Source organism: Mesoplodon bidens, assembly GCF_964165515.1.
Source record: "Mesoplodon bidens genome assembly, chromosome: 3".
Lineage (NCBI taxonomy): Eukaryota > Metazoa > Chordata > Mammalia > Artiodactyla > Ziphiidae > Mesoplodon > Mesoplodon bidens.
In genome coordinates, this window is record NC_138178.1 from 93405241 (window position 1) to 93421101 (window position 15861).

General features: G+C 48.1%; 1 protein-coding gene across 1 annotated transcript in view; it reads left to right on the forward strand.

Moving 5' to 3' along the window:
• EHD4 (EH domain containing 4) overlaps positions 1–15861 on the forward strand; it is an 89817-nt gene that overhangs the window by 32220 nt on the left and 41736 nt on the right. Inside the window, exons 2-3 of the mRNA XM_081230189.1 lie at positions 101–277; positions 10237–10334. Coding sequence (XP_081086315.1) covers positions 101–277; positions 10237–10334 — 275 coding nt within the window. The remainder of the gene's footprint in view (positions 1–100; positions 278–10236; positions 10335–15861) is intronic.

Sequence of the window (15861 nt, forward strand, 5' to 3'; positions counted from 1 at the left end):
AAATGATTATGTTACAAATTGGTAGCCCCAGGAAGCTTTCTGGCCTCTTGCTTTGTGACCACATGCTAAGTTTCTTTTCTTTTCTTTTACCCTCTCCCAGATACTTACTGGAGCAAGATTTCCCAGGCATGAGGATTGGTCCAGAGCCCACCACCGACTCCTTCATCGCCGTGATGTATGGGGAGACTGAGGGCAGCACCCCAGGGAACGCTTTAGTCGTAGACCCCAAAAAGCCATTTCGAAAGCTCAGTCGCTTTGGAAATGCTTTCCTCAATCGGTAAGGACCAGCAAACTGCCATCTTTGGTCAGGTTGTTTAAACCTGTTCTTGGAATTCTTGCCCGTTACACATAAAGGTCCAAAACCAGAAGAACAGAGCATGTGTGTTCTGAAAGAGAGAAGTTATGAGAAAATTCACTATCATATTCAAATACTAGAAAAATTCTCTTAGGAAGTGATCATTTATACTTACTCTGGGTGACTTCAGAGGGCAAAGCTAAGACCCAGGATTGGACATTATAAGGCCACACAATATAAGGAACAAATTTCTAATAATTTGAGCCTCACAGAAATAGGTCAAGTTGCCTTGTGAGGTAGTGAGCTCCCTGTGGCTGGCAATGTTACATGGTAGCTGGATGACCGCATCTCAGTCATCGTGTGCTGGGGCCTCCTGCACAGAGAGCTGAGCCCAGAGGACCACTGAAGTTCTCCTGACACCCAGACTTAGTCTTGGTTTTTCCAGGACTGGTCACCCCACCTCCCTGGCTGTCCCTTTTGCTTCTCAGTCCCATGCTTTGAGCTGCTTCCTCATTCATTAGAGCAAGGCAGGGGAGATAGAGTCAGAATACACAAAACGTTAATTTTGTTGCATAGTCATTATTTCACAGATGTGAAGTTGTAGGATAGCTGAGGTTCTGTCTTGATTGGAGATGTGTTTTATTTCTACTACCTTTCACCAGAGTGCCCAATGACACAGTGGGGTACAGGACAGAGGACAAGCTAGCAGGTTGTCCTGGATGCAGCTATGCACTTTCAGGCACCACCTGCTCTTACCTTCCCTTCCCTCTTCTTCTTTGACACTCCTAGCCTATTTTTTTCTAATTAACTAATTAATTTATTTGTTTATTTTTGGCTACGTTGGGTCTTCGTTGCTGTGCGCGGGCTTTCTCTAGTTGTGGCGAGCGGGGGCTACTCTTCGTTGCAGTGTGCGGGCTTCTCATTGTGGTGGCTTCTCTTGTTGCGGAGCACAGGCTCTAGGTGCGTGGGCTTCAGTAGTTGTGGCACGCAGCCTCAGTAGTTGTGGCTCGCAGGCTCTAGAGCACAGGCTCAGTAGTTGTGGCACATAGGCTTAGTTGCTCTGTGGCATGTGGGATCTTCCCAGACCAGGGCTCGAACCTGCATGTGCTGGCGGACTCTTAACCACTGCACCACCAGGGAAGCCCCTAGCCTATTTTTTTAAATGCTTTTCTCTTTCTTCTTTCTTGTGTTCCCCTCACCCCTCCCTTCCCCTCTTGTAGGAGTCTACCACTTCAAACTGGTTGGTTGCGGGGAGTGGGCTATGGGAGTGCAGAGCCAGGGAGGGGTCCTCCAAACCCCTTTAGGGAGGCATGGAACTAGAGCTGACAGATAAGAGACTTGAACTGCACTTCTCCTTTTTAGATTAAAAAAAAAAAAAGGAACAGATCCTCCCCGCTGACTGCTGTCCTCCCAGAGGCTGAGGTGCCTGATCGCACAACTCCAGGGTGCGCCATTCACAAGGACTGTGGAATGAATGATGTGCCCACGTGCTGTGCAATGGCTCTTGCCAAGAGTGGCCCAGGCGACCTCCACAGGCACCTCTCTAGGGATCTGTACTCTCCTCTAAGAGCTTGTTTATGCTCCCAGAGCAGATCAAAGAAGGCATCCAAGGAGCACCAAGGGAACTTGGCCGCGGGATAAATAGAAATGTACAGATGATGTAGGTGGAGTTGCAGAGAAATTCCATCTTGTTGCTGGCGGTGATTGGCATAATACTGTCCAGATGACTTTTTCCACCTCCAGAGTCTCTCCTCTAGCAGAAGTGCCCTCCTCAACTCTGGGGCAGCCTTGGTTGGCACCAGCGTGCCTCCTTGTAGGAGAAATAAGGGTTGAGCCCAGGAGGGAGAACACCAGAGGGTCTCTCAGGACAAGTGAACCACAGCTGAGGGGAAGTGGAACAAGAAGCTCCCCCCAGCAGGGCCTCCCAGGAGCCGTAGTCCTGGGGCAGGCAACAGCCAGGCTTCCTGTCCCAAGACTGACCCTGGAAGGTTCCGGAGGCCCTGGAAAGTGCAGGGCACAGGATCCTTCTCCATGAAAGGCTGCCTGGAGTCCCTCGAATTCATTACCACTGTCCTTAGTCTTATTTTCTTTTTGCCTGACAAAGGCTTAAAAAAGAAATAAGCTGCCACCTTTTTCGAATTCCCATGTTATAAAGTCTGTATTCACAAGGGAAAAACTAGAGAGAGTGGCTATCGGCTTCTTTTATTTTGGCAGATGATTTACTTCCCTAACAAATTTATTTTTTCTCAAATCCCAAGCATACAGCAGATGAGAGTGGAAAAGAAGCATTCAGGAAAGACTTTGGTTTTTGTTTTTTGGGTTTTTTTTTTTGATGTGGACCATTTTTAAAGTCTTTATTGAATTTGTTACAATACTGCTTCTGTTTTGGTTTGGTTTTTTGGTCACGAGGCTTGTAGGATCTTAACTCCCAGACCAGTGATTGAACCCATGCCCCCTGCATTGGAAGGCAAAGTCTTATCCACTGGACTGCCAGGGAAGTCCCTCAGGAAAGATTTTGAATGGCAAGGTTCTTTATCTCAGAATTTAAAACTTGCTGAAAATAACCCATGCTTTATATAATCATGTTAATTGAATTCAGAATACATAGAAAAGTAATAGCAAATATTTATATGGCATTTACTATGTGTCTAAACTTTACTTGTAAATTAGCTCTAAATTCTCACAAAAACCCTGTGACATAGGTGCTACTATTATCCCCAATGTAGAGAGGAGGAATTGATGCAGAGAGAGGTTCATTTAACTTCCACAGGGCCACTCGGCTGATAAATGGCAGTGCTGGGATTGGAACCCAGGCCATCTGTCTAGAGTCCTGCTAGTGACTGCTGTACTGAGCTGCCCAATGGGAGGACGTTTGGACTGAGAATCACTGCCTACTGCCCTCTATCATTTAAGGCTGTCCTCAATCTAGCCCGCCAACAATGATGATGAAGATGATAATGATTATGTCCTAAATTATAGATTAATAATTTCACATACACCCTCTTTTCAGGGCTAATAAGACAGATGATACTAGGGCCATTTTACAGATGAGAAAACTGAGAGCAAAGAAGTAAAATGACTTGCCCAAGAAGATGCAGAGACAGGGCTAGAATTCAGGCTCCCTCTTCCCTTTTACCTCTTGCCCTGTACCTCACAAAGCACCAGCAAAGAAGAGTTCCTATCCTTCTAGCCACCTGGTGGCCGTGTATACCTGAAGCTCACATGTCAGGGATGTACCACCTGGAAACTGATAGCGTACTTAAGAGTAAACAGCCTGCTTAAGTTGTATCTACACGACAGTGCTGCTGTTTCACCCAGCACTAACACAAGGAAGAGGGTCAGTTAGCATGGGGTGCTCAAATGTGTGTATGTAATTATAGCATCCCTGTGGGAACAGCAGCAGACTTAGCTCTAAAGGCAGGCAAACTTCTTTCTACATAGCATACTTTCTGGGAATTAGGTCAAAATACAATACTTAGTAGGGAGGAGAACTGGTTGTCCGCTGTGGAGAACTTCCACCCCCCACCCTACTGAGCAACCACCTGTCCCCCCTACCCGTACGGGATAGGGCTCATCATTCTGGCCCTCCCGTTACAGGGTGTGGGCTTGGGCATCTGCCCCCCGCTGGGGAGTCTTTAAAAGAGCTTAGTACTTCGCAAGTTGGTACCAGCCTCGAAGCATTAAACAAACCAGTGGAGCTTAAGCCTCAGTCTCTAAGGCTGGTTTCTAAGAAGATAACGGGAGGTTTACAGTGCACTTCTGAGGAATGAAGACAAATTCCCAAAAAGACAGCTTTGAATGATAGAAATTCCATACCTGAACAATAGAAAAAGAAAAGGAGTTGAGTCTGGAACAAAGAGTTCTATGGAAAATACCTTCATGTGACATTCTGAGACTCCACCGTGCTGCTCTACTTTCTAGAGGAATTCCACAGGCAACCTGTCTCGGAGTTGCTCCCTGGGAATGTGAGGTTCCAAAGTCTGTTGTCAAAAGGCAGTTCCACCTCACAGAGGGGAGGGACAACCCAGCAGCACACTGAGGGCACAAGCCCTGGGGGACAGCAGCGTGTTTTGGTCAGTTCAAGAAATGTCAGGAGTTGGCCTCTGACACTTCCCCCTGCAGCCTGCATTTGGATCGCATGTTAAATTTTTCCCTCGATCTACTTTTCTGAAAATGGTAATCTTTTTTTTTTTTAATCCAGATAGCTACAGACATCATTTTCAGTTTAGGATCTACAATTTAAGATTAAATTGTAGACTTCCACAGAAGAAATTATTAATCTCATTTACTTCTCTGTTTCTCTTTGAAAAATAACTTTAATTGCTGGCCCTAGGGCTTGAAATTTTGAAACTTCCTTTTGAGCGGAAGGAATCTAAACAGTACTTCCAATGCTCCTGTCATTTTAGCCAGGCCTGATGGTGGTGATGGTGTGATAAAAACAAACCAATATAAAAAACAACACAAAAAAACGCCACTGTCTTAAATTTGCATAATGATTTAGCAATAATAGAATACATATATGTATTTTTGGACTCATCGTTACCTCTATGTTTGTAACTGAATGAGGCTTCATTCAATAGACTTTTTTTAGACTGTGAATATTACATAGTCACTTAGTACCATTGGGATTTTTTAAAGAACTGATTTAATGCAAGTAAACAGCATCGGTCCACACACATGCTGGCTCCACCAGATAATTTAGCCGCAGAAATTAAGGAAAATAGGCTCTTGCCAAGAATCACTCTTGATTCACTAGCAAAACTTTTTTTTTTTTTTTAAACATGAGAGATTAGCTGGTTAGGGGTGGAGGGTGTTTTGTTTGGGGTTTTGTGGTGTGCTTATCCATGATAAACTCCCTGAAGCCCTTCCCGTTAATCTTTAACCTCAGGATTTGTGGTGGCTCCTGGATCATCAAGCCATTGTTCTTTGTTGGCAGCTGCCTGCACAGCCCTGGTCCTGTCATCCCAGAAAACCAGCTTTTTCCCCTGTGGTGGTTGGGAGAGGGAGGTTTGATTTAGAAAAGTCTATGTTTAGGTCGAACTGCATGGAATTGCCAATATTCAACCATCCTTTTGCTTGTAGAAGTGGTAGTTCCATAGGACTCAGTCTAAGGGGTAACCGTGGGCTTTTTATAGTCTGGATGTGAAATTAAATTCCTCTTGGGCAGTAGAAGTTTAGATCAGGTCTTTGTGGTAGGACCATGTAATAATAATTGGTTATTACAGGTTAGTTGTCAAAGTCTTTTTGCATATTGGGTGCTATTCACTCTGCCAATTTAGGAAGTCGTGTAATCTCTCTGATCTTACTCTTATCAGTAAAGTGAACTGGGGCAAAAACAGCTCCATACTCTCTTCCATTGTAAGCTTAGGTTTATTTGAACCTGGGAGTCCTCAGGCTGGTAGAATTGCTCAGAGACCTGACCAAGGCCAAGAGGTGAGTGAGAAGGAAGACGGCCAGAACCAGATCTTCTGCTTCCCTGTCACAGCTCCGCCCTCCACCAATGGATTGAGAGCAGGTCACACAAAGGGGCCTCTTTGGTGGGGAATTCCAGGGCTATGGCATGTCACTCCTTTATTTTAGGATGTTGCCTTCTGTTGATAAAGATAAACAGCGGTGATTCAAATGCATGAAATGGCAGTAGCAGCCTAACAGTTAAGAGCCGGACTGGGGTCAGAACTGCCAGGTTTGCATCCCAGCTCCATCACCTACCAGCTATGTGACTTGGCAAGTTATGGCATGTGACCCTTCTGTGCCCTTGTTGGGGAGGAAGAGATTTTCCTCTACCCTTCTAGGTTCTTCTGGCTGGTCCAAGAGTTAAGATGACATGAGACAGATGACCAGGAGAAAATCAAACAAAAATTTAATTACGTGTATACATGGGAGAGATCCAGGAAAACCGAGTAACTAACTCCCCCAGATGGCTGAAGCCCTCACCTTAAATACCATCTTCAGTTAAAGACAAAAGAGGATGTTGGGGGTAGTGGTTTGGAACCTGTAAGGGGAAGAAGGCAATTGACGTGGAACTGGAAAATAATGTTTGGTAAACAAATGTTCGCTGGGCCATGCAGAGACAATGGGACACAGCGAGGAGTTTTAACAAATGGGCTTTGGGAGGTTCCCCCCATATAAGCAGCTAGTTCATACTGTTTATCTCTGGTGACAGCTCCCTTCCTGGAACAGGTCCTCTGTCTACATTCCTTAGGCAGTGAGAGGGGAAGTCAAAGATTCTTCCTGAGTCTTTCTGGGCCTTAAAAATAATCAGCCTAAATTAATCCTCATGCCAATGAGACACATTTTCGGGGTGGCCAGATTTGCTCCCCTCCACCCCAGTCTGATCCTTTGTAGAATGGAGGCACACAGCCCCACTGCTGAAGGCTGTGGCCATGATTGTGTTAATGGAAAGTGCTTAGGACAGTGCCTGGCACACAGTAAGTGGTCAGTGGATGCTTGTGCCATTTGATTATTGCTGCAACTGCTGGGTATCACTGCACTGGAAATCACATCACTGTTAAGCTACTGCCTGGCCCTTTTAAAATGTTGATCATTGAATTGGAATGTTAGTGTTTGGAGGTGATTTTAGGAACTGAAATCCCCTTACCTCCTTGTCTTACTGTGCCGCAGGACTTCTAGCCACCGGCCTGAGACCTTATAGCCCAGACCATTCCTTTTCTCACCCCGTCTCTGCTACCCCTAAGCCTTCCTTGGTTGTGGGGTGACGGGGAACTTGGGTCCAATGTAGGGTTCGATCCCCTCCTCCTCTCCTTTTATCAAAAATAAAATATATCAAGCCAGCCCTGGGTGAGGGACATATTTCATAAAGCTTACGTGAGGCTCCTGGGCTTAACTGGCACGTGTGCGTATTTCATGTGAAATGTAGAAGGCAAGGCACGGGTACACTTCGTGCTTGTTAGTCCCTCTGAAAGAAGTAGAAAATCCATCTTGGGACAGCAAATCTGTGCTTGGAAACATTGCACCAGACAGATCAGTGGGAAAGGCCTGACCCAACCAAGGCTGACTGTGTTATATCCAATAAATAACCCACTTTTCACCTTCCTTTCATGGAACATCAAAGGAAGACAAGATTGCGCTAACAGCATTGCATTAGGGTTTTTTCTGATTATAGTACAACCATTTAAGAAAACCATGTGTGGTTCTAACCCCTAGAGTGTGGGCCATGCCCCCACCCAGGGGTCTGAAAGCTGACTGTGCCCTGTGCTCCTTTGCCCACCTCCCCACCTCCCCCACACACATGCTGGGCAGGCTGTGCAAAGTCCAGCTCTGTATACACAACCCCTGTCACCCTCTCTCAGGGTGCCCCTGGAGAGCCCCCTCCTCCTCCCCCCTCCTCCCCCCTCCTCCCCCTTCCTCCCCCTTCCTCCCCCTTCCTCCCCCCTCCTCCCCCTCTCCCTCCTCCCCCTCCCCTCCCCTCCTCCTCCCCCTCCCCTCCCCTCCTCCCCCTCCCCTCCCCTCCTCCTCCCCCTCCCCCCTCCCCCACTCCTCCCCCTCCCCCCTCCTCCCCCTCCTCCCCCTCCTCCCCCCTCCTCCCCTCCCCCTCCCCCTCCCCTCCCCTCCTCCCCTCCCCCTCCCCTCCCCTCCTCCCCCTCCCCTCCCCTCCTCCTCCCCCTCCCCCTCCTCCCCCACTCCTCCCCCTCCCCCATCCTCCTTCCCCTCCCTCTTCTTTTCTTCCCCCTCCCCCTTCCCCTCCCCCCTTTGGTCTGCAGTCATCCCTCCTGGCCCTGGACCTGCTCCCTGTATGTTGCATGGTGATGTCACCACATCAGACCATCTTGTTTTGTGGCTTTTACACATCTTGTCTCTGCTGTCACGTCAGGAGGCATGGGAATCGTTGAAACCTTGTCTCTGTACGGAGGGAGTGGATGGTTTCTAAATTTTGAGTCCCTCTGTTAACTTCACATTAGAATCCAGGGGTTTTGTGTTTGGGAAAAATTGGTATCAAGTGTGAGCTTGTGGTTCCGGAAAAAGGTCTGCCTCTCACAGGAATACTTTATGTGAAAAAGCTTCACGTATGTGCAGTCTTCTCAGCATTGCCAGATGTCTTGAGCCATCTGATAAAAAGGATGGGACTATGATAAGAGACCGAATTACCACAAGAAATGCAGTCCACCACAGATGTGCTCAGAACTCTGTTCCTACCCCAGTTCTAGAGACTTGACTATGGCGTTTTTTGCTCTGTGAACTTACAGAGAATGTGTAGTGATCCCGGTGCACTTTATTCTCACAGATCTGCTGTCTGAGTATTGGGCAGTAGGGTTTATAAAGGTGGAGGGGCAGGAGAAAATCAGAAATGAGGGGCTTCTCATAAATTAACTTGACCCCTTATTTTTAATGTTATGAGGTTTTTAACTTTACGGGTTGAGTTCTACTCACCTGACATCAGAAATATCAGGCTGCAGTCCCCAGCCAGCCACGCATTAGTGGCATGGCCTCACATGTCGTAACTGCTCTGTGCTTCAACTTTTCCAGCTGCAAAATGATCATAGTTATCATTCCTACATCTTCCTGGGATGACTTGAAAATGTGGGAAACAATATCTGAGAAACTTGTCCCAAGCACCTTCAGTGAAAGTTCATTTGCAATGTCAGTAATTGCACGTCTCTCTCAGGGCTGCCCACGCCTGCCTGGGGGCTGTGCTGTCCATGTGTGCGCTGTGAGGGCCGGGCAGGCCTCCCTCTCCTGCATTCCCAGCATATTTACTTTCTGAGTCATCCCACCTTTTCCACTGAATGGAAGAACTGAGCTTTCCCCAAGGATTTTCAAGCCTTCTGCCCACACAGATACCAAAGTTAGCCATTTACAATATAGGAGAAGGAGAGACACTCTAGTTTCTGCCTTAAAACATACATAGTGCCTAACAGAGATCCCCCCAGGTTGCCTGGGGTGGAAGTAACGAAGCATTTCCCTCTGGTCCTGTAGAGTTACACCGTGTTAAAGCTAAAAGAACCTCGCCAGCCCCTGGTCCAAGTGTCTCCATTGACACATGAGAAAACTGAGGCCCAGAATGGGGAAGCCCTTGCCCAGGGTCCCAGGCAAGTTATTGGCAAAGGATGAGCTGAACCTGAACCCAGGTCTGCTGACGCACAGGCCACAATTTTCCTGCCACTTCACTCTGCTTCCAAGGCCAACACCAGGGCAGCCGACTGGAACCACAGCAGAGGGATGGGGATGAGGAGGAGGAGGTAGTAGCGGGAAGGTGATGGACAAGGAAGGAGGCTGGGAGATGCTTGGCCAGGGCCCTGACCACCCCTGCCCCTTCGTCCACTCTTAGGGCACCAAAGCACCTGGAGGATTTGGGGTGTTGCCCACAGGTGCTTGCCCCACCCTGAGCCTGGAGCCATAGCATGTCCCTGGGGCATCGGGCAGTGAAAACAGGCCCTAGTACCTCCGCTGGCACATTAGGGAGTGAGCAGGGGCTGGACAGAGCTTGGGATACTCCAGCCCAGTGGGGCAGTGACCCTGAAGGAAGCATGGGATTCCCGGGGAGGAAAAGCCTGGGACGTTTGTCTAAGGAGCAGGTTAGAGGAGGGGCGGGTGGGGCTGGTGGCCTTTGGAGTCACACCGACCTGGGTTTAAAGCTTAGCTCTGAGTGACCCTGAGCAAGTTACATAACCTCCCGGAGGTAGATGCTAATGTCTTCCTCATGAGATTAATATGAGGAACAAATGAGATGATGTTTGTAAAATACCTGTGTTCAATAAACGTTAGCTAAAATAAAATTAACAGTAAGGGATCTGGTGGTAGGGAGCAGCCGGTGCCAGGCTGCCCTGTGGACCAGCATCTAGTCTCCAGTGGAGGTGCCATCAATCTCCCCCAAGCCCCCGCTTTTCAGAAGATGTCAGTAGCCAGGAGAGGCCAAGGAGTTCCGAGGTTAGAGCACTCTGCACCGTGCGGTTCTGATCCCACCTTTGATCCCTTTCTTCCAGGTTCATGTGCTCCCAGCTGCCCAATCAGGTCCTGAAGAGCATCAGCATCATCGACAGCCCCGGCATCCTGTCTGGGGAGAAGCAGCGCATCAGCCGAGGTCAGTGCCCACCCTGCCCTTCCGTGCCCCCCACTCCTCACCCGGGGCTGGCTGAGTCTTTCTCTGATGTTGGCAGAGGATTTCTGCCCCTGTCGTATTCTATCCATCCTCCAGGGCAACCCCAGCATCCCTGGGCAGCCCCAGGGTCCAGAGCTGAAGAGGTCCCAGGAAATAACCAGGAAGTCATATGGTCAAAGGTTCTGCTCTTTCAACTGAGAAACTTTCTGGAGCCTTAGCCATAACCGCTTAATTCCTTTAAACACTGTCATGTAATACTAGTGCCCACCTCACATAAATCTTCAGACTTTAAGGGGGGACCGCTTGCTGACCACTCGCTTGGACACATGACAAAAAATAAAGAAGGCCAGCTAGTGACAGCAAAGGAGAGAGCCCTCCCAGCTGCTCTTCCTCCCTCCCCCAGTGCCGTGTATTCCACCCCAGTCACCTCTGCAGCAGCCTTCTATTGAGTGAGTCTTTATTGCTATCTGCTTGGTGCCAGACGCTGTACCGTGCCCCGGGGTTGCAGAAAGAACAGGTACGGTTTCTGCCCTGGGGGAGCTTGTGTTCTAATGAGGAAGATGGACATTAGTTTCGTTATCACAGAAATAAATAGAGAACAAGAGCTGGGATACTCGCTCCGCGATGGGGACTGTCTATCAGAGTGTAAGGAGGATATCTGGCCTTGGCGTGTTGGGAAAGGCTATCCAGAGGAGGAGACATTGGAGCCGGAATCTGGAGGATGAATAGGAATTACCTAAGGGAAGCTCTGGGGTGGGAAAGGAGAGACAATAAGGTGTTCAGAGGGGATTTGTGGAGAATAGAAAGCGCTCGTGAAGAACAGGGATGTCTGGGCTTCTTCAGCCTTCCGAACGCGAGGCTGAGGCGGTCCTGTTCCCGGATCCGTGCACTGTGGTCAAATAGACGGGCCTGCAGTCTCCCCCACCGTCCCGGTGAAGGGGCTGTTGGGAGCAGACCAGAGGACTGTTTACTTACAGAGGGGAAATGCCTGACAGCGAGGGCACTAGGATGGCTTCCTGTGGTCCCAGAGGCAGGTCAAGCTCCCTCACCCTGGCCCTTGAAACAGGACAGTTCCTGGAGGCCTTGCTGGGAGGGGGCGGCTGGGGGGGATGCGTTGCTGCTGTCACTTCTCGCTGGTACCTCTTTACGGCCCCTGAGCAGGAGCAGTGGGGTTACGGCCAGCCAGCGAACTGCCCCACTCCTGCAGCCAACGAGCGTTACACAGGCCCTGGGGCACACCTGGGAGCTAGAAAGCAGGGGTCCCGTGACGGGGTTAAAGAAAGGGCTCCCCATGTCTGTAAGCCTTCTCTTCTCGTGCCGTTTGACAAATGCCGATTTTGCGGCCTCCGACCGCCTTGCTGTGCCTTCACCCATTCGTTCAGGGACTTAGTGAGCCGTTAGGCCTCCCTGAGGCCTCCAAGAACATTGCACTTGTAGAAAAAGCCACAAATAACAGTTGTTAATGGTTTTCTCCAGCTCCTTAGTGACTTTTTCTTCGGCATATACAAACATACCTTTTTTAACAGAAATGTGATTGCCATGCACATTTGCTACAACTTGATTTTTTGCCATAACAGCTATCGCGGATCATTCTATGCCAGTATATTTAAATTACTTTATTCCTTTTGACAGCTGCTTAGGTTCTATCCAAGGGACATAACGTCATTGATTTAAACTGATTTGTGGATGTCGTGTGGTTAATAATTTTCCCTCTTGCAGACAGCACTCCAGAGAGACATCATTTTTGTATCTTTACACCTCGGTGCCAATAGATTTTTTTAAAAACCAATTTAGGACCATTAATTTGGCCCCATTAAACATTGCTCTGAAAATACAATGTTTTGTTTTAAAAGGAAAATAAAGCACACCCACGTCCCACAGCTTTTTCAAGCTGCCTGTGTTTCCGCTGCTTCTGCGTGTCTGACGGAAGTATGCCGGAGATATATGTGGTCCTGGAAATTTTCTTTTTGCCTCTAAATTTTAGGACCTCTGGATTTTAGCTTCAGCCTTATCCATTCCTTTTCATTGGCAGGCCTTTGACCAATGCTAATCATCCATGTTCTTCAGGGTTTCTCCTGGGCTTAGTGATTCTAAGTGTCTTTCAACCTATAGCTCCTTCAGAGTAGTTAGCGTGGTGTAATGCTCTCAGGATGCTTTGAAGACAGTTCTTTTTAACACTTTATAATAACTGACTCATATCCTGACTTACTGTGGCTTGTCCTTCTTCACATCCTATGCCCAGAAATAGCACATATGGTTCCAACCAGTCAGCTGGTCCCTGCCGCCCTGACAGACAGCAGCTGATGGGGAAGGACCCAGAGCGGCAAACAATGGCAGCACCGGGCAATGTGGCCAGGGTCCCCAGGCTTAGGTGCCATACCGTGTTCGGGCACCGTGGCTGGTTGGAGTCACTTAGCTGACAGTTTCAACCCCAAAGAATATTAACCCCGAAGGATGTGTACTGTTTTAAAGCTGCTTCAGCTTAAGCTATTGCAAACAGCGCTGCCTTCTCACACACGCTCCCGTCTGCTTCCATCCCTCCAGCTCCTAAATCACAGCACCACCTTCGCCAGTCATCTGTGTCAACACTGCATGAGGCACGGAGACAAACTGTGACCCCACAGAACATTTGAAACATCCGCCATTGACCGTATTGGTGGGGCTTTGCCTCCCTGACGGGTGTTTCGTCTGTGCAAGAAGAAGGGGGCAGCTGCTGCCCCTCGTCTTGTCCCCTAGTGCAGTTGATGGATTAACCCTCAGCAGGCAGAGTCTCATCAAGCAGGTCCCTCTTACACATGTAGCGTCTCCTTGACGTGTGTATTCACAATAGCAGTATGAGAATAGCCACCAGGTGTTGAGCCCTTGCTGTGTGTCTACAGTGTGCTCTTCATTTAGGACTTGCTAAGTTAAACCTGCACACAGTCCTGCACAGACAGGAGCCCAGCCCTGACTAGGGAACCCCTCGCCCTCACTCCTCTGGGAAAGCGGAGCCTAACAGCGATTGTAAGAATTCTTTCCCCAGCTGCTGGGCAGATGGGCAACCAGGCTTGACATCCGGGGAGTGGCCAGAGTAAAAGCTGTTAACGAGGTGCTGCTTTTGGAGAACAAGCTGAGGGGTTGTGTGCTTCAGGCAGTGGCTGCAGGCTGACCCTGCTGTGTGGACCTAGTCCACCCTCTAGCCTGCAGGGTTGTGCAGCCCTGACTGAGCACACGCTGGGCAGACAGTGCAGCTGCAGGAGGAGGTGATGAGCATGGGGTGACTGCAGAGCACCCCCAAGAAGACCTGCTGACTACATCACACTCAGAGTTCTCCCCGTCCGCATGGGATGAGGCAGATGGCAGGTGGGGCAGTGGAGCGTCGTGCTACTTTGCTGGTGGTCGAACAGGGAAGGAGGGACCTAAGCTGGGGAGCTGGCCTCGTCATCACTGGCAGCCCTTGGGCACCCCAGGGAACTGCCCAGGTACCCCGAGCTCTGGGAACCAGATGGCCTAGTGAGGGTATATCTCCAGGAAGGAGTCCTGAACCCAGGTTCAGTCATGTGCCTCCCCTTACCTGTGGCTCCCTTCTTCCTTGTTCATTCTTCTCTCTCGTGACGTCCTAAGCCTGCTTCCTTTTTACTCTGTGCTGAGTAGAGGGGGCAAGTGTGATTACACGGAGGACATTGCTCTTCTCTTGGCCAAAGTCATAGGTGACCAGAAGAAACAGTTGACATTTCTACATGATGATTCGTATTTTGGGGTGTTCAGTTTGAGGCAAAACATGGCAAACCCACTCTTACGTTAGAAGTGACCTTTACCAATTAGAATGTGTCTTAGCACAGCCTTCTCATCAGCAGGTCCTTAACATGGACCCTAGAAGTCAGGTCCCTGCTCTGTGCTCCAGAGTGAAACAAGAATGCATAGTCAGCATTGGAGGGGAGTAAATGTCTGAATCTCCTCTTTGGGAGTTCTATAAATAAAATCCCCTAGAGTAATTGATTTTGAAGCAATTTTTAGTATACTACTCCATATGGAAACCCATTACCCTTCTGACGTTCCTTGGTTTAATTATAGTTAACAGAAAATCTTTAGGAACAGAAGGGTGAGCTTAGATACTAACTTGTAGTTTTCTTGCCTGACATAGAGAATTCCCATCAAGCAGGAGTTAAAATATTCTGATATATTTTTAATAACTTTATTCTACTGAAGTAAGAGCTACCTAAAATTCCTACAAACTTTTCTTGATTCTTGTAGCCAATAAAGAAATGTTTTGAGTTCTTAAGATTTTCTAAGTTATTTTCTTGAAGTGGGTGGGTGAAATCTGACCAGGTTCAGTCTTGAGAACATCATTTGCCCTGATGATGGCGTCCAGATTTTTGACTCTATGTGATAAGAAAAGAGCACATTTATCCACACATCCTTATTTTCATTCCCAATCTCTTATTATTCCGGCTCCTGAACTGTTTGCTTCCTAAAATACTGTTTATGTCATGCTGAACCTAAACATCATCTAGGATTTATTTCTGGACTTGGCATGAACACAGGTGTGTTCCCAACTGCGTGGTACAAACCTCTGGGTTCTGGCTGCAATTATAACATCCCTCTCTGACAAGGAGAAGACTGAAAAATTCTAATGTGGCAGCTGGTATACTTGTCCATCTACTTAGCACATAAGCATTTGGAAGGTGCTATTTTAGCAGCAAGTAATTATTCCTGTGGTTTCCTGAGAGCATGAGGTTTTGTGTAACCTTCAACAGACTTGACTTTGATAACAAAAATAGTACAATTTTTCCCTTTTAAAAATTTAAATAAGTCTAGAAGAAAAAAACTCTTGATCTGACTTTTCCAACAGGTCTACCAGCAGGTCGGACCTAGGACCTAGGACCAGCAGCTTGTCAAATGAAAGTCTAAGGGCACCTTCTTCTGATGTTTAAAGCCCTTCTCTCTATAAGCCTTTCTCATTATAAATCAGTGAATAGAACTGAGAAGACAGTGAAAAATAGAAGGGCAGAAAATGTCCTGCTAGTAAAAGCTATCAATGATGATAATGAATAAAGCAGAAGAGATCTAACTGTGCTTCAAATAACGTAACAGGCCATAACATTAGCCTCACAATCATTGATTAATGTCTTAACATTTACATATAGACATCCTTATGTCCTCCTGATGTTGGCAGCATTAAGGAAAGCACTCAAGACTAAAAAAGACATCTGAATACTGACAGGTACACGTGAGCAGGTCATTTCAAGGATATGCCAACACAGTGGAGGTGCCCAAACATAACATCACAAAAGAATTGACAGAACAGGAAACAGGGAATGGAAATCCAACTGGTAATCCTGAAAGATGCTCAAAAAATAACGATGGGGCCTCCCTGGTGGCGCAGTGGTTGAGAGTCCGCCTGCCGATGCAGGGGACACGGGTTCGTGCCCCTATCCCGGAAGATGCCACGTGCCGCGGAGCGGCTGGGCCCGCGAGCCATGGCCGCTGAGCCTGTGCGTCCGGAGCCTGTGCTCCGCAACGGGAGAGG